General features: G+C 49.3%; 7 protein-coding genes across 7 annotated transcripts; 3 read left to right on the forward strand and 4 right to left on the reverse strand.

The window, feature by feature from the left end:
• Positions 1-1,103: 1,103 nt before the first annotated feature.
• BKA55DRAFT_546279 (uncharacterized protein) lies at positions 1,104-2,419 on the reverse strand (the record flags this gene model as incomplete). Its single annotated transcript, XM_046190898.1, has 3 exons — positions 1,104-1,518; positions 1,598-1,734; positions 2,153-2,419. 3 exons carry the CDS (start codon positions 2,417-2,419, stop codon positions 1,104-1,106), a joined length of 819 nt encoding a protein of 272 aa, XP_046042103.1.
• Positions 2,420-3,449: 1,030 nt separating this feature from the next.
• BKA55DRAFT_546280 (uncharacterized protein) lies at positions 3,450-4,067 on the reverse strand (the record flags this gene model as incomplete). Its single annotated transcript, XM_046190899.1, has 1 exon — positions 3,450-4,067. One exon carries the CDS (start codon positions 4,065-4,067, stop codon positions 3,450-3,452), a length of 618 nt encoding a protein of 205 aa, XP_046042104.1.
• Positions 4,068-5,354: 1,287 nt separating this feature from the next.
• On the forward strand, positions 5,355-6,003 carry BKA55DRAFT_697553 (uncharacterized protein; the record flags this gene model as incomplete). The annotated part of the gene is made up of 2 exons (XM_046200395.1): positions 5,355-5,657; positions 5,713-6,003. The coding sequence occupies 2 exons, from the start codon at positions 5,355-5,357 to the stop codon at positions 6,001-6,003; spliced, it is 594 nt and encodes a 197-aa protein (XP_046042105.1).
• Positions 6,004-12,699: 6,696 nt separating this feature from the next.
• BKA55DRAFT_697556 (uncharacterized protein) lies at positions 12,700-13,330 on the reverse strand (the record flags this gene model as incomplete). The annotated part of the gene is made up of 3 exons (XM_046200396.1): positions 12,700-13,112; positions 13,159-13,236; positions 13,285-13,330. The coding sequence occupies 3 exons, from the start codon at positions 13,328-13,330 to the stop codon at positions 12,700-12,702; spliced, it is 537 nt and encodes a 178-aa protein (XP_046042106.1).
• Positions 13,331-17,620: 4,290 nt separating this feature from the next.
• BKA55DRAFT_217258 (uncharacterized protein) lies at positions 17,621-18,389 on the forward strand. Its single transcript, XM_046185208.1, has one exon. It carries the CDS (start codon positions 17,671-17,673, stop codon positions 18,286-18,288), a length of 618 nt encoding a protein of 205 aa, XP_046042107.1. The 5' UTR covers positions 17,621-17,670; the 3' UTR covers positions 18,289-18,389.
• A 101-nt stretch (positions 18,390-18,490) lies between these two features.
• Positions 18,491-19,423, reverse strand: BKA55DRAFT_697558 (uncharacterized protein; the record flags this gene model as incomplete). Its single annotated transcript, XM_046200397.1, has 1 exon — positions 18,491-19,423. One exon carries the CDS (start codon positions 19,421-19,423, stop codon positions 18,491-18,493), a length of 933 nt encoding a protein of 310 aa, XP_046042108.1.
• A 175-nt stretch (positions 19,424-19,598) lies between these two features.
• BKA55DRAFT_697559 (uncharacterized protein) lies at positions 19,599-20,495 on the forward strand (the record flags this gene model as incomplete). Its single annotated transcript, XM_046200398.1, has 3 exons — positions 19,599-19,718; positions 19,776-19,978; positions 20,042-20,495. The coding sequence occupies 3 exons, from the start codon at positions 19,599-19,601 to the stop codon at positions 20,493-20,495; spliced, it is 777 nt and encodes a 258-aa protein (XP_046042109.1).
• Between the last annotated feature and the right edge of the window lie 1,576 nt (positions 20,496-22,071).

Below are 22,071 nucleotides of genomic sequence, written 5' to 3' on the forward strand. Positions count from 1 at the left end.
GGCTACACAAGGAGGAGTTTATTCAAACATGCTATCGAACCTAGCACTCAGTATTTGCATAGGCTGGCAGCTGATAGTGCTAAAAGTCTATTGATATCACCAGCCGAGAAAGATTATCTACTTACAGGTAATTGAGCTTTAGCAAAACCCAAACAGTTGCGGGATCGGGTAGCATGTTTTGACGAATGAGGATCAGAGAGGTTTTTGAGTCATTCAAGTGCGAACATTCAAGATCAGTGTCACTATCTCGGAGATGATAACTAAATCGGGACCGCAGTCGCCTGGTCGACTGTTGGGAAAGGTTTTCGAACGCTGCAGTGAGGAATAAATTCTGAGGGTCCGTTTGCATAGGTTTATTGCAGGGTTCTGGAAGCGCCTTGGTTGTCGGCAACGTTTGTGTGCTCACGGGAGTCCAGAGATCCAGCCACATCATACGTGCGCGCTTGATCCAACCACCTTGAGAATTGGTGTACCTAGCCCGCAGCATTGACTGACGACTGGCAAGCTACTAAACTGCAGCGTATAGGGTAGGCAAAGCGACCCTTTTCGTGGATGGGGTCTGTACCAAGAAACTCTGGTTGAAGTGATTGGCCCCATCAGGATACAGGTCAAAGTACATCTTCTGCATTAGGGATAGAACCTGCTCCGAAAGGTCCGACCTATTGTTTATGGAGCTTGGAGAGACGGCTCCTGCTGCAGCATAGTCGACAGATACCGAAAGGGCTGCGATTATCTGGTGTTGAAAGATATCCTTCGGGGTTAGCTTAATGTCCTAACTTCGGCAATGAGATACGACTTACACGGCGATAATCAAGTCACCGCCAAGCCTAAAGAACAGATGCTCCCGGTTGATCTTCCGGGGTTTGAGGTTAAGAATCAGGGCCTAGGCGGATCGAATAGCGATCTGTGTTGGAGTCAGGCAATTATCCGAGACGGGTTCCTCTTGACCAAGAGCCAGAATCTCCTTCACCAGATACTCATCAGCTTGCTCCAGCCACGTTGTCATCTGACAGTGGTCGATCTTGCCATACGTTGTGAGGGGAACTGAGGATCCCTGAATCACTGCCTAGACGGCACTCACGTGTTGGAACCATATATTCTCCTCATTGACGCATGTAGTCCGAAGGGTCGAGTGAAGGTGAACCAAATTCCTGACAGTATCTTCGATGGCTTGTTAGTCGATAGAACTGGTTAGTTGCAGATGAGCAGTACGAGATTGGCCAGGTAGGCAGGATTGCAGCTTTTAGTCCGTCCCAAGGGCAAGGCTCTGGGCAAGACTGAGGTGGACCAGTAAGGTGGAATTGGAATGCGCATCTGAGATGATATGCTGTTGGCCATCTCGTTGATGGTGCAACCGGGAGAATTCCACTGATGGAGAACTCAATGCCTTTGGCACGGCACAGGTTCACGGCCAGCATAGCAATGATCGAGTCGCCACCCAAACTAAGGAAAGACCGATCATCTGGAACATTATCGACAGTAACACCGAGCGTCTGATCATATGCATTGGGCCTCCGTCTGTAGAAGGAGGGCAGAATGAGTGGTTGAGAGGTTGGGGATGTTTTCCAAGGTCGCTGAGCTGAACTGGTCAACCCACCTCGAAACCCGGCGTCGGTCAGTCTTGCAGGATGTTGTTGAAGGTAGAGCTACAACTGGCAGCCACATCCGAGATACCATATAGCTGGTAACTTGCTGGGCAAGCTTCTGTTGAAGTCTGGTTATGATACCCGAGATCTGTTGGAGGTCAAGAAGCTGGAGGTCACCGGTGCGGTATACACGATGAAGCGACGGCATCCACCAGCAAGAGGGGGCTTCGTCTAGGAAGGCTTATTACTGCGGATGGGGTCATTGAAGTACTCACGCGGAACTGTAGGACCCTCAATGAGTAGCACGCTTTTTGATAATGTTAGAGACATTGAGCACGTGTTCTGCCAGTCCGAAAAACTAGTTGACGTTCGGGGGGGATGAGATAACAATGCTCGGAAGGAGCGTCGCCAGAACAGAGGAAATCTGATGCTTGGATAAGGCCAGGATTCAAGGGAGCAAAAGCACCAGCCGCCTTGCGAACGGCAAGATAGACAGTCGGAAGAGTTCCGCTTCGAGGACCGACGCCATCTTCCTTCAGATCTGGCCCAAGGTGTACTTCACAAACCTTGGGCCTCAGATGTTGCGCAAGTTCAACCCCTCTATTGCCTGTATTGATGCCTTTGAGTAGATTGCTCAGTAACAGCAGCCGGGTCCTCTGGCGCCATCTCGCCGTGATGGTATTGCGACTTGCTTCTTCACCTCTGGGAGCACAGGAAAGCCGAAAGGTGGCAAAGCTTTTCTTTGAACTTGGTGGTAATGCCCAAATATCCTGGCTGCATGTGGGGGCTGACATGAGCAGAAATTGTAGTAAGTCCATGCGGGAAGCGCGCATGATAGCATCTGAATTCGGCGACTGCGTTGATGACAGGGTTCAGGACGGCGTTGGCGACAGGGAGTATTCAGCCGTCAGGGTCATCTTTATAGCCAATATGGCGCCCTCAGCCTCTGGTGTAGAAATGCTGTCCGAGTCTGACGTATTGTGCTTAAGAGCATCGTTGAGTCCAAGGCCAATGGCCCAAGACCCAAGGTACCGAGGTACCAAGACTTTGAGCCGTGTTGGCTATGATCAGAAGTAATCAGTAAAGACACAATCAGTGGCCTGCGATATGTGTGCCCTGTCCTAAAGAGTTGTCTCACATCTGGTTTTTCGGCAATGGGTCGATGGTAGAATTCGGGCTCATCACTGCTTGGCTTGGGCCAGGAAGGCAGCCAGTGGCGGCCATTACTGAACTTGTCAATGGACTTGGCAACAGCATTACTTGATTGCTCGTTCAGAGCTTAATGGTCGTCACGGCAGGAACAGCAAGAAAAATACCCAAGCGTGAGGGGGGACTTTTCTCAGTTGATTTAGTCAGTCCTGGCTCACAGGTCTCGTCAACAAGTCCAACATCTAGAGGCGTGACTTCGTTTCATAGAATCTTTCTTAACCGTATTCCGATGGCCAAAACAGCGATTGAACAAGATGCCTTTCTGTTCTTCCATGCTCTCTCCACTCCATTCTCCTTTCTTGACACCCCAATCCGATCTACCCCGCAGGACGTGAACTGTAAATGCTCTTCAGGTTCTGTTGTAGTAGAAATGTCTATGGGGAGCTTTTTTCGGACTGGAGCTTTGCGAAATCGAGAATTCGGCTGAGTTGGCTGAATGGAATGTGAATTGGCGCGAGCGGGTAATCATCCGAATATTTCTTCTTGGCCATGTCGGTGAGTCGGAGTTTGAGAAGTTTGTCGCCGTTGACCATTCGATCGTTCGAATCTTGAAACATCTGTCAAAAGTGAGTTAGCTTTTGACCTGCAATGTGAGGGGAGACCTGCCGTGGGTTCCAGGTCACAAACTGCTTCAACCGTCTCCAATGCGAGATCCTATCTCGCTCGCCAGATGGACACAAATGAATGACCCTGGTTGTACTTGAGGTCGAAGCAGACTACAGTAGTGACAGCACCCTTCGTCCCGACGATGTAATCTTTAGCAACCTTCTCAACGCTATCTCCGGTTTGAGAATAGCCGACTTCGAAAATAAGACCCGGTTTGCCGGCACGATCGTCTTTGAACTGTCCATCAGGGAAACACCTTCGACCTTGCTTGCCCTTGTTGTGCTCCCAGAGCTTCACTAGTCGGCTTTGGCGGTTCGTGATTCTGGGCGCATTGGGTACCGTGAGCAGGATGCCATCGATCAGTTGTTGAACCACGAGTCCAAACTCGGTAGCAAAGTCGTCGTGAAACTTGGATGGCATTCTGATGGTCATGACGCCGGCATCAGCGTCGTAATCATAGCGGCGGAAGAGTTGATCGAGCTGTGGGCAGATACTCTCCAAAAGATGCGGTTCCAGTGGGAGCGACACAAAATAGGGGCCTGCGATACCAGATTCCAATCGCTGATGGCACTCGAGAATGTTGTCAGGGATGCAAGGGATCAAGGCGGAAGCATGGGGGCTGCCGTTCATCTCAGGCGCAGCAGAGCTACCGCGTTTGTCGGCCATTGTTGCGATGATGGTTTTGGTGGTGACGGTGTTTGAATGGGTGGCGTGGGTAGAAACAGTCGTTTGCCTTGCGATCTTAGTATTGTCGTTAGTACAAGTTGTTTGACGCCGGGGCGGAAAAAGGATAGCTGGCCTGCTACCGCACTACACGTCTCACTTTGCTTCCAGATAACTGCGTAGATAAGCTCACGGGACTGTCTTGTCCGCGGGGAGGCAGAGAGCGCAGTGCAGTGTACGTTTCAATCCGGGGATGAAGACATCTTTATCTACCAGAAAGACATGAACGAGCAGTACGTGAAGATGAAAGAAGCGACATGGACGGGGTTCTGTTTTCTCTCTGCTCTGGTGCAGAAGGAAGAAAAGAAGGGTGTGGCGAGAGAGCTGCAGTGATGGAAGAAGGTCAAAGTGGAGGGCGAGGTGGGAGAAGAAGGGGCTCTGAAACCGCACCAGGTGACCAGCACTGCTCAGCAGCACAACAAATGGGACATTCACTCAGCACTATTAAGAGCCACTGGCTGGTTTCTGGTGCAATGAGTATTGCACACCTGGCGCAGGCAAAATGAAGAACATGAACATACATTCATTATTATAAATGGTCAACCGCCAATGGCACGCTATTAAGTGAACTTTGAAACAGTGAATTGTTAACTCATGGGACAGCAATCAAGGGTCAACTACCCGTACCATTTATGTATTTATCTCCAACTTGTAACTCATTGTGAACAACCGGGCGCCATTTCCATCACGGCTAGATCCAGTCGACTTGTGCAGCAAGCTAGAACAAAGATGCAGTGGGAGCATCTGTATCGGAACAGGATCAGTATTAAAAGCTTCGACGCCCTGTACAAGTCAGATATTCATGGTTAAGCGCCAGTGGTGAAAGAACAAAGAATTCGATCAAGTCTCTCCGCCACGAACAGGGCATTAATTAATCCTCACGCCCACTGCTGTTCCGTCTCGTTACTGTGACTCTTCTACCCCTGCATCACTGGTGCTGCTGCCCCCACCAATCCATAGTGGCAGCTTGGTATTGACTGTTTCTCCTCTCCTGTCTTTCTCCTCCCCACAAAACCCATCTTCCTTTCCTTTTCATCAACCTCCATCACCCCGATTTCCCTTACCTGACACAAGACTCCATTCATCCCGTACGCTGGTATGTTGTGACATAAATGTCCGCAAACCTCTCTCATCAGAAGAATAAGCGGCGTCAGGCATAACCAGCCTTGGCCATGATTTCATCCAACCCGCAGGATACTAACATCACTCGAGCCTGCAGGAATGAACAACATGACTACCGACTCTGCCAAGAGACCCAACACGCCGAAAGAACATCCTGTTCCCACCGAGAAGACTACGTCCCGAGTCGCCGAGAACAAGCCAAAGGCCCAGGAAGCTAACCGCTCTCCCACCAAGGGTTCGTCGCAGCGCGTTGACGAAGCCAAGTGCGCCACCGAAAAGAAGCTCGTCGACGAGAAGAAGGACGACAAAGCCGCCAAGGAGGAGGAAGATCCCCAAGAGCTCTGGCGACAGAATTACCCCGCGCGCTTAAAGCGTACCAATGAAGAATTCTTTACCAAGTTCCCCATCTCTGTAAGTCAAGCTTTCCCACACCTGCTATACACATTTGGACTAACTTCTCGAAGAGGGTGTTCCTGTTCCCGACACCCTTCCTTCCGTGGCCTACCAGTATAATGATGAAGGGTACCATGAAACCGATCTCTCGTACATGAAGCAGTACGAGATCGAGCCGGAGGACGAGGACTCGAAGACCCTTCATGACTTCTTCAACGTTGAGTTACATCCAACTCCGCATACAACCTTGCACAACATCGAGACATATCCAAAAGCCCGAGAGAGCGAGAGGCATGTTCATCCATGGTGGTGGACTACCCTAAGAAATCTCCCAGGGTTGCGCCAACGCCTCAGTGAATTATAAACAATCTCCAACAGCTTTTCACTCGTTCAGCCGTTTTCTTTTGCAGTGGTGTGTTCCACTTTTCTTCTCCTTCAGTAACACTCCCTCTCAAGCACACGCGTCTACGACCAACGTTCTCATCAGCACGCAGACCTTGCATCTCCTACCCACAGAGAAAAGTCGATTCAACCGTGAACCGAAAGACCAGGCCTGTTCCTCTCGGTAATAGTTGCCATCAGTTGCACACCACGACAACAATGGCCGACAAGGAAGAGAACCGTTCTCCAGGCACTGTTGGTGCTCCAGCCGCCGAGCATACGACAACTTCAACCTCGCAATCTCTCCCAAACGAAAAGATTCCTCGACGGATCCTCCGCTATCACCAGCGCTGGCCGGCGGGCGAAAACATCCCCGAGTTCGTCAAGTTTCGTCTTGCTCCTAATGCTTTTGACAAGAATCGCTCTCTGTTGCAGCAGCTTTTCTGACGTTTCGACTACGACCCAGTTCGGGGTATCATCGCCATCAAGATGGAATCCTCCGAGCACTGCAAGCTCGCCAAAGAGTTTAAGAGGGCTCAGACGTGAAATCGAACAGATCTAACCCACAAGTTCACCACATCATCGACCCCATAGTAAGTATCTTGATCAGACAAAACAGCGTGGTATTGGTGCTGACTGGTGCATGGTAGGTATTCAACACGGTTCCCCATGGAGCAATGCCGACCAGTCGCTGTGCTTAACCTCCGAGATTTCGCATTGCCCGAGAAATCCGCCAACTTTCCCATCGAGATCAGCTTTGCCGCCCTGTCCAAGGCCGTTGTGGACGCATGAGGGCAGCATCACCAAGCAGCACAGATTTACCAGGCACAGCTTCGTCCTAGACCGAATCCTGAAAAACGCTGTTGTTGGACCAGCTTTCGGGGGCCTTCTTGAATGACAAAGGGGATAGTGATGAACGACATGAACAACAGCAGCCATGACGACATCGACGGTGTTGATGAACACAAGGGGATCTTTGGTGGTTGGTGCTCATCAGCATCATAAGACCACTAATGCAGCTAGACTCCAGGCTTGTTTGGACAATAGTCTTCCTGTAGGTTGATCTTCCAGTTGCTTGAAAGTAACTTACTTCCCAGGAGCGGCCTCGAAAGAATGCAATGTCATTTATCGGCCATCTTCTTGCGCATTGTATGGATGTATACGATGGATACAGTACAGAAAAGTGTGGTTAAAGATCCGAGACGACAGGGCTCACTGTAGTGTATAACCATCGACTTGAATTTCCAAACACTGAGCAGATTAACAGACCTCCCAAAAGGCCATTCGCACATCGGTAATATCATCCTGGAATCCATGTCGTCTCTTCCGCTCCGTTTTCTCTCTTTGTCTTGCTTCAGACTGACCGTCGGCATCTCATTCAACTCGGCTCTCTCAAAGTCAATAACCATAACGCCTCCAGCCTCCTTGGAAAACAACATGTTCTCGCGGCGAACATCGTGGTGCACGCTCCCACTAAAAGCCCTGTAAGTTCAATGCTTTCCATCGATAACTTCCCTGAATCATTACATCAGTATGTTGCTTGTCTAGCGGGTTTGGCTCTGGGGCAGGCATCTTTGTTCAAGATTGGAATCTTGCCTATTTGGTAATGCGACTTGCAGTACCTGACATAACAGCTCACTTGAGTCTAAACCACGATGCACGGTCTCACCGACGCCGACCGTAACAAATTTCGATGATTTCGCAACAGCGGCCGTAAACATGTTCCATTTGGCGACATATTCGAAACAATAGACAACACAAACGCAATTAGGCGGCTAAACACCAAACCCGCTGTTGATATCTCTCTGTTTGCGCGCCGTGAATGCGTTTGCGATAAATCTTATAGATCTCAGTCAGGAGCTCATCGTTTGTCCCACCCACGACTACTTAAACCCAGCTCCTCTCTCCCTCTCAACCTTTCCCCTCAACATTCCCTTTCTACCTTTCAATCTCTCCATCTCTCAAGTCTCAGTTTCGTTCACCAGTCACTATGGCAAAGCTTTCCGATATGAACGTACCCAAGCAGAACGGTAGGTCCGATATCACCTTTGCCGTCATCTATCCTGACATTATCCGAGTAGAGGCCCCCAGCGCTTCTGCTCCTGCTGCAGGAGGAGCTTCCTCATCTCGAGCGAGCAGTGAGCACATCCACCCCCTCAACTGGCAGAGACTGACTGACCGACATGCAATAGCCGTCGCACAGCCGGCAGCCTCGCAGCCCACCGCCTCAAGCCAACCCGAGCCATTCTACGAGATCAACCGGATCATACGCACAAGCTGTATCGCGAGGATCAGACCGTCGGGCTTATCGTCGAGTGGGAGGGCGGCGCAACCACCGAGGAGCCAGAGTTGCGCCTTCAGCAGGACTGTCCTGATCTTCTCTATGACTATTGGGACGCTCAAGAAGGCGGTCGCGACAAAGCCACCGGATTCAAGCAGCACTACATCTTCAAGATTCTTCGCTCTCAGCAGAGGCCGGGCGCCAAGGTCTTCTTTCTTACCCAATGGGTTGGGCATCGCGAGAATGACGCTACGTGGGAACCGAGGGAGAAGATTTACAAGAATGCCCCTTTGGCTGTGAGAAAGTTTACTGATGCTCTCCGCAAGGACCACGAAGGTCAAGGGAGGTTTCAGGCACGCTAGAGCTCGCAACTGCAGCCAGCTTACGAGATTTGGGTTAGACAATTTCCACCAGAGACATATTGTTCCTGGTAGATTTCATAGTGCCATGGATCTTCACGCTGTGATGATGGCCTGAACTGAGGTTTAATTGTCAGATATTGTGAATTCTAATGTGATGTAGAATGTTAAAGGTGACCAGAAGGATAAGAAAGGCGTCCATAGTCGTTGAGATACGTGCAACACAAACTCGACATCAAGGCGCGCAAAATCTAGGCCTTCTCCAACGCGGGCATCTACCATCCATACAGAACGTTCCCTTTCAACTCCGTCTTCAATTGTACCTCTGTGCCTATAGACAAACGCAGCACATGCTCAGAGCAGTTTCCCAGAAACACAACCAACATCGGCGTTATCGCCCCAGCGAATGATAGAGAGGATTATAGTCAAAACTCTCAACCGATGGTTTCCCCATCAAGTCAAGCGCGTGAATGCTGGAGTTTTCTCACTTCATTTCGCTTTGATCATGAGGCATTTGGAAGCCAAGGGGCTCGATATGGGCTACCGAGTGCTGCAGTCGGTGGACTCTCAAAGTCTCGTAAGAGGGTTCTCGACAAATACGCTAAGAAAGCCTCTTTTATGTGTCTTTCGTACTCCGTTGAAGCATTCACGGGTCTTCAGGCCGCTGTCCTAATAATGGGCGACGGTGGCTCGTATTTGCAAAGCAATAATGCTCCGTCTTCATCAATGCTTTACAGTGGTTGATGAAGAAGGTGCACCAGTCGGTTGGTTGAGACATGGAATGCGCAGGATAGTTCCGAGAGATGTACTTGAAGGGATGGGGGCAAAGCATGTCGTAGAGCGTGTGATGCACTTGAGTGGAATGAGGCAGAAGCAAGGTGTTGTCAATACTGGCCAGTATTATTAAACTCAAAAACTCCAACCATCTAATACGCAAAGAAACTTGATGTCGATCTCGGTTTTCGGTACATAAAAAAGACTCCAGCCCACTTCTGAGTTCCATCTATTAACGAAGGAAAATCCCGATCTAATTCGATCTTGTTGCTGGGTCTCGTATCAACTCTAAGCAGAGTTATCCTCATCACAGATGTACCAATGTTGCTCTGCTTCTCTCAGACTTGTTAGTATTATATGAACTGAAACGTTTGTTATACTGGAAAAACATACTGGTGTGGTATTTTCAGTCCTAAGCGGAATGGTCGTTGAGGAACTTTTTCTGCGCCTTATCGAATTTGTCAGTCAAGAAGTGGTCATTGAAATTGTAGCCGCATGCTTTGGCCATGTCTTCCTTTTTCATCAACGGGTTCTTCTTTGCAAGCTTGAGAATATCTTGCTTTGTCTGGTCGCAGAGGTGAAAAGGCCGGTGTTGATTCTTCGGGTCGTAGTAGAAGTTGCGATCATATCCGCAAAGAGTTTTGGGCTTGTGGTAACACATGATGCTGTGTGGGAGTGGTAGGATTTGAAATAGAGGAACAATTCAGAAGATTTAGGGTCGGGCGAAAGGAGGTGAATTGGGAGTAATTGATGGCAGAATCAGAAGTTCTGTATCAGGCGAAACGTCAAGGCTATATAAGGAAGAGAATCTTCTATCATTCTCCATGCTATCTCTGTACTTTCCTCCATATTACGATATTCTGGATGATACAAGGGTAGAACAAGGATAAATAAGGATATTCAAAAAGGGTTTGCTGTAATCCCTGAAGATTCCTCATCATCCTGCACTGGTGCCAAATAAAAATAAAGGAAAGACAAAGGAATCAGCCTCAAGACTCAACTGCAACGCTTGCCGTCTTCATGTTTCCCTCAATTCCCCACTATTGCAGGGAAGATCGGAGTGTCCGAATGCCGCCACGAAGTAGGGCCATGGAGGAGTGATGTCTGATACAAAGAAGCGATATAGTCCCTGAACCATTAGTCTCGTTGCTGAGCTGCAACGTTGCTTGCCATTGGCCGGTCGCATTTCTCCAACATGTTTCTAGAATGCGCACCTGATTAACGGCAAACAAGGGGGTAAGACCCCCAGTCGTGGTTCCACCACGTAGAGACTCCTTCAGAGCAGAGCGTTATTTTCGAACATCTGATCAGGCTGGAACATAACAGCTCAACTGCTGCTTGCATTTTTCTGTAACCCATCCGACAACGATTCCTTCTTTGAGCAAGTTCTCCTGATGTTGAAGAAAAAAGCTGAAACTGAGAGTCCAGTTCGCATTACGGTAGATCATGTACATGCAGCTAGCAGTGGCAGAACCCCAGTGTAGTAGCTGATCCGGGATGCTTCTACTGCAGCCACATACCCACAAGGCTTTGTGTTCACATACAGCCCAGCAGCCGGAGAGTCCGTGCTCTAGGATCTAAATAGTTCACTTGATGGTCACAGTGGAACACCTGGTTGTTGGGTGCAGGCTGTAATTGACTTGTCGCTTTATACAGACGCAAATTTGCGGTCAAGAGTTATTAATTCCTGCGGGGTTCTAGAGCAAAACATGTATGAGATAACGGTGTATACAACAGCACCAGCCGCGCGGTCTGCTGGTCCTCAGCAAGACGCTATTCTTAAATCCATGCAATACGAGGGTCATAAGAATAGAGATCCCGTAACTTAAGCTACTAAGAGCCACGATGAAGTAAAAGCCTCAAGATTGAGGACCGCAAGAATGGTGAGCTCAATGAATGGAGACTGTCACCCTGAGGGCGGAGGATGAAGCCTCGTGGCATAAAACCCAGAAATGGGTAACCCAGGAGGGTAAAGGTCTATCATTCTAAAGATAGAGGAGCCCAAAATTAGGCAGCCTAAAGAGTGGAGGTTTATGTGTCTCAAACAATGACAAGTCCCAAGAGTTTGGGGGGCCAGAATGGGCAAGGGTTTCCAGCTGAATCGGTTGAGGAATGTCTCACAACTGTGTTACCCCAAAGGGCAACAAAGATCGTTCCATGGCGGATAAATTCCACAAAAGTATTATTGAAACGTCAGCCAGCGTTCCTTATAAATCAAACCAATAAATCAATTGATCAGAGGGTTGGTATGTCATGACTGAGAATTGCGAAGAGTCTTGGAGTTGGGGAGTCAAACCGCCATTTCCGAAGACCCGGTCCGCAAAGGGTTCATGACCATGATTCTTTGGCTTTTCTAGAAACGTGGCTTGCGCTCGTCGCAAGGGCAGTTCAACGATTGGGCACTGCTTCAACATGGTGGACGACTCAAGGAACTGACTCGGTCCTGACCAACGTCAGCAACACTGGTCTAAATGCAGGCCGCAGGATGGGAACCGAGCTGGGCTGTTGTAGGAAGTGAATGGAAACTTCAACTCCAGGAGGGCTTCTATCGTTGAAAGAACCTGAAGTCCAAAACATGAGACTCGGACTCTTTCTCAAGATCTCAGCGCTTTCCTTGTTGCTGTTATTCGTGAAGTCTGTAGCCTTCTCCCGTCGGCTCAATTGCAGCGCGATGACAACGGCCTAGTTCTGCGTGGTTCCCTTTCTCATGATCCTCATGAAGGCTCACACTTTGAGGGCAATGTGGATCTTTGAGCTGTATGGGCAGCACTGAAGGCGCAATGATATTGTACTGTAAGCGCAAGTTGAGCTTTCTGTGTCATGAGGTTGTCGGGACTTCCAGAATTATAAAGAGAGTGCATAGTCATTCGCCGAATCTCGTTGAGAATGCAGCCCGATACGACCAGATGATCCAGGGTGTGAAGGTATATCTGAGCCCTTTGAGGTGCCGAGTACTATGCGGACGATCTGGAGATCATTGTATCAAGACTATGGCTGCAGATGAATATTCGCTTGTATCCAGACATAGACATATCATGTATCATGGTTATGGATTGTCTAAGCGAGGTAGCGTTGCATCAGAGAGGAGGTGAAAGGAAGCCATCTATTATCAACATCCATTACTACCTAGATCATCGCTTCATTCACCTATCCAAAGCAGCTCCAGCCCATTCAGCCTGCAAGTCGCAATAAGGAATAGTATCCAAGATGGCTCATGTCCAATCGCAACAGTCCTTGCTCATGGTACCAATATCGGCGAGCGCACTCACCCCTGCTGGAAAACGCGGCGGTTATAAGCCTCCATGGTTCGCGGCGCATGCTCCCTGACCTTTGGCTCTCTCTCCAAACTCGTGTCGTTCGCATCGAAGCCAACCCACTGCACTTTGTAGTAGAGCTGACCCAAGATATATTCGTGTCCGAGAATATCGAATACGAGGTATTCAGCGAGTCCCGTGGATAAGTTTCGTCCACGTCGCGATGTCCAGTACGCATATACTAGATCTGGAATGTCGAGTTGCATTTGCTCCTCCGGCTCGGCAGTCGCTTCTCCGCTCGCCCACAGGATGATGAAAAATACTTTGTAATTGTCGCGGTCAACGACGTGGTCGACGATCCTGTCAACTTCCCAGCGAGGTTCGGGGCTTGAGGTCTCGGTTGCCGTCGTGGTAACAGGTGCAGCTTTAAGTATCAGAAATGCGTTCAGATTATCTAAAGGTATTCTTACTTAATCCGCCTGCGTTCAATGCCTCTCCGCTCTCTCCTGCGATACTCTCCTCAAAACGAGGGGCATCGTTGGAGACTCCTTTGGGTGTCAGTCATGACGAGACATGGGAAGACAAGGGAAACTCACCGTTATCGGCATTGCCGTTGTTGCTGGTGTCATTTAGACGAGCCATTGCGAGGTTCTTGTTGGGAAAGCGATGTGGATTGATGACGGAGAAGGGCGAAAGAGAGATAACAAGCAACGCGATGATGAAGGAGGGAGAAAGAAACATGGCAAGAAAACTCTGAAGAAACAAGCTCCTATTCTTGGCCTGTTTGCCTGATCCACATCGGTTGGGTAGTTGCATTGATAGTGGAAGTACTAGGTAACGCCATCAAACGACGTGTCGACAAGCAGACACCCGCTCTAGCGGTCAGGCAGTACATGCCTACGGAGCAAATACCCTCAGGCGGAGATGCAGATTGTGAAATGTAAGATGCTGTTGGCTTGTATTCCTGTCAGAAGTAGGTATTTATTCTCTACTGTCAAGTTGATGAAATACTGCTGTTGAAAGGGATGCCCCTGTATTCCTGCAAACAGCAGTCTTGCTTGCCTCCCCTTGTATATAACAGTAAAGCCATTTCACCCGACTCCACTTGTTTCTGATCAGCGCGAATCTTGGCTTTGGTGATTCTCTGCAAGTTGATCTCTGCCTGATTAGTTAGATGCCTTTTAAACAGGCGAAATGTCCTCAAGGCCATTCAAAGCCTTCCCAGCAAAGCCGCTGGCGCTTACTCCAGAATTGTGTGGCTGCTAACCAAGCCTCAAAGAGCCAAAGTTACAGCCTGCTAGGTAGCTGCATTCTCAGCGGTACTTGCTTTTCCGCTGCGATAGTGTGGATAAGAAAGTATCTCTGATGTAGCTTATTGCTCTGACCCAGGAACAATACTCAAGAGATGCAGCTTCGTCCTCAGATGGATTCAACTAACGTATCGTGCGCTCGCTTCACTTGTCTTCTCCAAAGGGAAACGCTCAGTCCTCAAAAACGCTCCTTTGTTGAATTACACCTAAATCAGATCTCGTCACGTGGCAATTGTTCACGACCTCATTTTGGATCTCCAGCGAATGGACTCCACTACGTTCAAGCAACAGATACTCACATGAAGAGCACCACTATAAGACGTAATATCGCGTTAATGAGCAGAAAATGTGAGTTGAATTGCGGATTCTGACGCAAAGTTTATGACATATCTGATAGCAATACGAAAAGCAGCTACTAGCGTCTTAACGTTGCTGGTCTCAAAGCAACGTCAGACATATATATCTTGAACACTTGAATTTCATAGACAGTCCACATTGAGCTCTCATGTACGTTGATTGAGGTATCTAAGCTCCTCGTTGTACTTCGTCGTCCCCAGACATCAATCCTGACTACCGATCCTTGTCCTCATCCTTGCGGACATGTGCTTCTAGATCTCATGTCGCCTGAGAGGCGTGCCATTCTTCCTTCAGCCCCCATCGCGATTACCCCAAAGTTCAAGGCATGCATTGATGTAGTCCCCCATCCTCCAGATACGACGATATCGGGTCCTCAAGGCAGATTGCGGATTAAGGACGTGAGGAGATATATACCCAGAAGGCGTTGATCAGGAGTGTCCATAAAGCACATCCAAGGATATCTTGGAGATTAAGCATTACCCAACGACCCTGAGTCTTGCGTTCTGCGCGGAGCAAAATCGCCAGGAGGACGATCATAGTGATAGTGATACCCAAGCATGACATATGCGTGGCCTCGGGCTCGGGCTGGGGCTCAGGATAAACCCCGAAAACTACGAACTGTTAGCTGTATTCGTCAACGATTGGTGAACCTCCTTACTGGAGTTCCAGCGAGACCAAACCATCGTTTGATAGTGTCGTCTGCTTGAGACTGATGTATTTGATGGATGCAGCCCGGTGGATGATGGATTGTGAGAGTAAAAGGGAGTCTGGTAAAGAGCAGACTAAGAAGATATTTGCTGCTTGTTGTCTGAGAGTTGAGCAGGGAGGAACCAGCCGGCTTTAATACCTTTACCAAGGGGATATTTTACCTTGATGCCTGGCTCATTCTCTTATTACAGGAACACGCCAGAAAGTCCACGGTTGATAGCAAGCTATTTCCTATTGTCAACGCCACATGAAACACACTACTGCTTCTATCCTACAAGAGCAATATTGAATATCAGAGGTCGGACCAATAGCCTGCAAAGGGTTACCACAAATGAACACTGTCCCGGTAAATGCGGTATGATGGTGAGTCTCTTGGCGACTGTGCACGTTCGCTATCACTTTCGCTAAAGTATGCCCGTGAACTCACCGCTGCCCTCATCACATCTGACCAAACATAAGAGGCACAAGAGTCACATCTGACCGACAGATGAATATGAATATCGTGCTGTAGTCTGAGATGAAAGTAGTTAGCTGCTCGCGCTGAGGAGGACGGTATCTGCTGTTCGTTTCGTAAGCCTCTTGCAAGCGTTGGATCCCCAGATGCCCGAGAGAGCAAATGCGGGATGAACAAGATCTAGAATCCTGGAAATATTAACCAATCGATTTGTGGAGAGGGACGAGGCAGGGTAGTTTAGGTGGTTGATTTTAAGCAAAACAGCGCATCGTCGATCTTGTTCGCCAATTGTCGTTCTTTGGTTGCTTCAATTCAACCCCCCGTCTTTCCGTGCCGCTTCATCATTCTTTTTGACAAGCAAAAGGTTGTCACGCGTGTTGGTGGAGAATTACCCGGCTACTCTGTACCTCCCTCCACGACCAATAACCTCGTCCTCAGTCGACAACCAGCCTTGAAGCAGATATTTTCTCTGCTTCCGGCCGCATGTTCAACAGAAATTCCTTTCCCGGGTTTATCGACAGTGATTTGTCGCCTTGTTTGTGATTGAGCTGCCCCCCAAGTGCCTTGGGTTCAATTCCAGTGAATTTCAGGTACAGTAAGTACTGCAGATAAAAACAGAAGCTCAGAATAAGCGTGACTTCTTGGCAACCTTGCCTATCTGGGTAGCCTAACCGGGCACCACTGGCTCGATTCATCTGGATCAAAAACCACCACCAATATCTACTTGTGTAAATCTTGCAGTGCAGCAGCTCTGGTCGTGTTTTCTCTACATATTGCATGTTATTCGACTGCAACGTGGGTGCGTGGTGTGACCTTATTGATCTCACAGACCCAACGACATTGGTAGAGTCTGTTCGCGCTGCCAAAACAGGGGACATTGGCCCCGGTAGCTTCCATTAGTGCTCCACGCACGGCCCTTTTGGCTTTTGCCGCTGTGCGCACGTAACGAGCAACAGACATCAATGTCAACCTTTGAGACAGCGAAGGTGTTGGTGAATTGTTTTTATGCAGCTTGCCCTAGTGTCGATCGACTGCTGATAAAAGCGGCATAAACGCAAGCTTTAAAGTATCAGTGAGACTTAAAGTGACAGTCTGAGAATTGCATTATCTGAAATACTTGCAACTTGGTCTGATGTCCTGGTATGAAGAGGTACTGTTGATAGTGGCCGTCTGGTCAGATTGGGTCTTTGCTTAGCTTGTTTTTGGTCTGTGGCTTGGCCGTTATGTGTTTCACCGGTTACATTTGTTCCGTTGAACCGCGGAGGTTACGCTGGGCACCTGGGTGCTGGCCACTATGTGCGATCCGAGTCTTTTGGCGCTTGACTTAAGTTGTCGTTACGCTGTGTAATTATGGCTGCGGTAATGCAACAGTTTGGGGATCGAGAACAGCGATATAACAAATCAATTCCTGCAAATCAAAAAGAGACAAAGAAATATAAAAGTAATCCTAGTTGTTTTATCAACTGGCAATCTCTCGATGGTGTTGGGCCGTATGTTATCTCATGCTGGAAAATCGTCACCCTAGACTCATCACCACGCCATGCTTGCTTTGGGCGGTGGGGACTCAGGACCAATGATAGTACCGCTGTCCCTGTCGCGATTCTCGGTACGTGGATCTAGATCTGATCTCGGATCCATCCTTGGTGGCTCCATCCGGCTCCGCAGCCGTTATCCCCGACGCGACCTACGGAATAAATCAGTCAACGACATTCACAAATGAAACAACGACAAATTCTCACTGCTATCATCGATGCCTTCGTTTTATCCCTCATTTTTTTAGTGGGAACCTCGTTGAGAAATTGTTCAGATAATGGTGTTTTTCTTGCGAAGAAGTGAGTTCTACTGATTGGCTGATCTAAGCCTAAGCGTCATGCCGTACAACACAGTCTCGTCCACCGTTCATGACAGAAATTGATACTGGCACCACTTTCTATTGCCTGATGAATTTCTCTCTCTTTCCAACTTCTTCCTTACCTCTAGCCTCGTCGCGCCCTTGCAAGTCCTTCAACGAGCGGCCAGATCCCATGCTGTCTACCAAACACCAACGCTATCCACTATTTGCAGTACGTACACGCAAGCTGATACACGATATGTCTATGTACTGATGGAAAGCAGAAAACCGCGAATCGTCCCATCGCTTTGGTTGATATACCATGTCTTCCGTCAAAGACTCTACCCCCGACCCCGATGGCCAATCCGACACCTTGAGCCATGCCAAACCCGAGGATGACTACTGGGACCGAGCGGAGGATATTCTCAACCGATTGAGGGAGATACATGCAGTATGGCCTGTAATCAGAGCCCAAGGCCAAGATACTGCTACCATCCGTTGGTGCATGCATATCCTCCGTCTGTGCTTGGAATATGACTTGGTCATGCAACAGTTTCAGCAGGATCCCAACATCGACCCCGGCCTACGTGCGATTCTGCGCACCGTCTCGAAACAGAGGTGGGAGGATGGCGGTCTATTCGAGGATCCTCTTCCCAGCAAGGGGACTGGTGACCATGCGGAGAATGCCAATCGCGTCAAGACTCCTCCCGGCGACAAGATGCGCAAGTCGCTCAAGAGACGTGCCGAGGCTGATCTTGGAAGTGACGAAGAGACCACCGAGGATCGGAAGATCCAGAGACAGCGAAGCGCCGCCCGCGTTTACCGAGTCCTTTGTTCTGACATGCAGAAGAGGGAAGAGATCAAGAGAGAGCAGAGTGTCGGCGCTGGCGATGCCGCCCAGAGTAACCGAGTCCTTCGTTCTCATAGCCAGAAGAAGTGATGGTTGCAAAAGGACCGGAAAAGATTGGATTGAATCACAGACTTTTATTCATCGGTAAATAGAAGTAGATTGGATCACAAGAGTACACAGAATCCAACGCACCATTGAGTTATCCTATCCCATATATACCATGTTGAATTGTCGCTTGACTCTGTGCTGTTGCATCTCGCCAAAAGATGGTATATAGCACTTGGACTTTCTATCATCTGACACCATGGACATGATCATATCTCTGAGTGGCCATTGAATCAAGGTACTCCATGGCAGCGGCCATCGTAGGCTTCTCCGGCTCCAAAGGCTCGACGACCCTCCAGAATTGACCAACTCCAACTGTCTCAACACGTCCGTGAATGCTTCGCATCGTGGTAAAATCGAGCAAACCAGAGACTACATCGCCCTCATCACGTAATTCCAGATCGACATAGAGCCAAACGTTGCCGTTTCCACCACACAAAATCAAGGCCTGGATGCTCAGGTGACCCGGATCTCTGCAGCCCCAGTGCCGGCGAAAAACGAACACGAGACGGCTAGATCGGAAAAAGAAAACAGTATTGGCTTGGCGCGTCAAGCCATCGCCAAACAACAAACAGGGGCAGATACCGTACCCAAGTACAGAATCAGGCTGTGCAGCATAAAGCATCTCTCGCTTTCCACCGCTGCCCCATTCTCGATCGAAACCGTTCATCAGAACCTCCCGAATTTGAGCTTCAAAACGATATACAACACATCTGTTTGATGTATGGTCTTCGGGGAGTTGGTCCTGGAATCTTGTTCTCTTCGATCCTGCCGAGGTGAGGGGTTGAGGTACGTATTGTGGAGATGAAAAGTTTTGGCGTGACACGACGTCCGACGCAACAAAAAAACAAATCTGCGTGGCTGGACTCAGAGGCCGCTGTACTGTATGCTGAGGCCCAGGTTGGAGACGCAATAGCGACCAAGACGATGGCCCATGGTGTTCTTGCAGTGCTTTGCTTTGAGGGATGGCTTGCCAGCTTGAGTTTTTGGGAGGCGATGGGTGACCTATGCCAACATTAGCTGTTCTGTCTCTTTGACAGAGCTCTGTTGTAGGGAGAGAAGCATCAACTCGGCCGTCAAACGGCACGGCCTTCAAACGACCAAGTAGTAATGCCGTCATGGTAATCTTGCATCGTCGTTTGTGTAACTGCGTTGGCGGTGTGATGTTGAGTGCTGTCTGGTCTTTTATCGGCGTCTTGCCCACGTTGAAGCATTTCACTTCTTCCACGACATCAGCATCTTCATCTTCATTCTCATAACCGTCATCGTCACCGTCACCTCCATTACCGTCAACAATGATGGACGAGCAGACGGCTCAGCCTGACAAGACCGGCAACGGAATGGAACTGCGGCGCTCCAGCCGCCACTCCAAGACGCCTCGGCCATCTAAAGAGACAGGTGACTCAATCGAGCCGGTATGTACTGTGGAGCGCTGTCTGTCATCGAATGTAAGAGACTGACTAGCCGTATAGGCTCCGAAGCGCAGAAAGGCCGCCACCTCCCGGCGAACCAATATGCATGTACCTTCCTCTCCAACCTCTCCCTCAGCTGCCTCAGAGCAGATCCTTGTTGCTGAAGACCCAGATGTTGGGCATGAGGCTGAGGCCTCTGCCATCAAAGGAGCCAGAGATGAGAAGGCCTACGCGTCATTGACACTCTGTCTCGAAGGGGCAGTGTAGAACGAGCCCCGATCTGACAAGATCGCCGACTTGGTCGCAAGGTTAATGAATGAAGGCAGCCAACACGCCGAATGCCATCGACGAATCGAAAAGCTTAAACGGGACATAGCCTGGTACAGAAACCACATGGCCCCTCTTGCACCAGATGTCGTAGGGGACGCCGTTGCCCCTCTCAATATCTACAACACGTGCTTGGAGAAGCTTAAACTGCTTGAACCAGAGAAGGCTCGCGAGACCACTAATCTCCAGAAACTAGTCGAGTCGATCCGTCGTCTCGGGATAGAGATCGAAAACATGGGCGGGATAGGCAGGGCCAACAGGCCAGTTGATCTCAGCCTGATGGCGGTCATCCGGTCGTATTCCCGGGAAGATATCGGAGGATGGCCTGCTAAGCGTCTTGAAATGTTTTTCAACGCCCTCGATGACACTCTTTGGGACGACAACGCTGGCTCCGAGAGGGAGGAGGTGGCCCCGGAGGCAGAGGGCAACGGCATGGAAATGGACGTGGAGTAAAATGTTAGAAGGACAATGCTGAGACCCGCTGGCGACAGCAGGATCGGGGTTGTATCTCGGGAGGGACAGTGATTGAGTGGGATGATTGCATTGTATTCGTGCGGGATAATCACGAGAAATATGGTTGTAGGTAGAAACGCGATGTGATGGGCGACTTGGCTGTTGATCGGTCGGTCGGGGGACGCTACTCTTTGTTAGATGGGGCGCGTTGATGTTTCCTAGGCGTTGTTAATGCATTTTGTTTGTCTCAACAAGTTTGATGATGTTCTCTTTGACGACGAGTTATTGATGGTAATTGACGGTGCTTTACTCAAAGGTTATCGCCTTTGCATAATAGAGACGTCCTCCGTGGATCATATTGGGGATAAGAGACGCAGTAAGGGAAATTTACCCAGAGAGGGAGGGAATTTTGTTCATAAGAAACACACAGAAAACCCTCGGGGGCACAAGCAAGTATACATACCCTTGTTACTGCCCGAAAATATCGTTGAGGCCTGCGACCAGTGATGACCTTGTCGTCGAGGTTACTCATTGTCAATGTGTTGGATGAGGTCGCTTCGAGAAATGAACCTGTAGCACAGATGTTACCTGACTTGCTGCACCACGAAAATGATGTCTGACAGTTTATCCTTGAGGCGTGCTTGAGGTATTGCGCTCATTGCGGGGACATTGGAAGCAGCCTCTACGCTGCTGGAGATTCGCTTCGGCCATGTCCGACACGTACGAGGCCCGAGTGCGCTATTGTCATCTCCACTGATGATACCGCCAAGACTGTTCTTACTCTCTCCGTATTGGCGCCCTGTTTCAGGTGCAACCTCGTTATTATCGAGCTTCGTTACTCGAACAAGGGCTGTGCAACAGGTTCGGTCAGGTTTTGCGCTGCTCTTTGGAGCTTTATTATCGTCAGGCGCTTGGTCATACCCTCCACAAGAGTTGCACTCGGGCAGACGGGACTTTCTTGGACGATGTGACTGATACGAGCGGGCGGTGATGAGGGCTCACCCAAGGCTTCATTGGCCTGATCGATGAAGCCACCAATTTCGCATGGCGATGAGACAGCTTGTAATACAATGACCAGAGACTCTGGCGGAGGAGTCGATTGAGATGAAAGAGGACGCGAATGGTTAAGGCACCATCATCTCCGCCGCTGTTGGTCGAGCAGTATCACGCCTTAACTACTTCAGGCATGTTGTCAAAGAAGATAGCTTGCACAATTGTGACATGTTTCCGAATTGATGCATGGTGGGAACCTCTGCCTCCCCTCGTTTCGGTTGAGTGCGTGTCTGTTTTCTCGCTGGTGCTTTCATGGGAGCTGTCATTGTATCTTTTGATTGGGAAGTATTATGCCCACCATCTCCATCCTCTGCCCTCAGCCGTCTGTTCAAACCCAAAAGCAATTTCATCCGACAGGCGGTTGAATCTTATACATCTCAACACGTCTACTGACTCTAAGTTCTGTGTGGTGATTATAAGTCTACGGACTCGATGGGCTCTGAGGTGTAACTTAGGTACCTCTTGTGGCGCATTTGTAAGTCTACGTATGCGTGACACTCACGATAACATTTTCAATTGCGAA

This window comes from Fusarium redolens, assembly GCF_020744475.1.
Source record: "Fusarium redolens strain MPI-CAGE-AT-0023 chromosome Unknown BKA55scaffold_28, whole genome shotgun sequence".
NCBI lineage: Eukaryota > Fungi > Ascomycota > Sordariomycetes > Hypocreales > Nectriaceae > Fusarium > Fusarium redolens.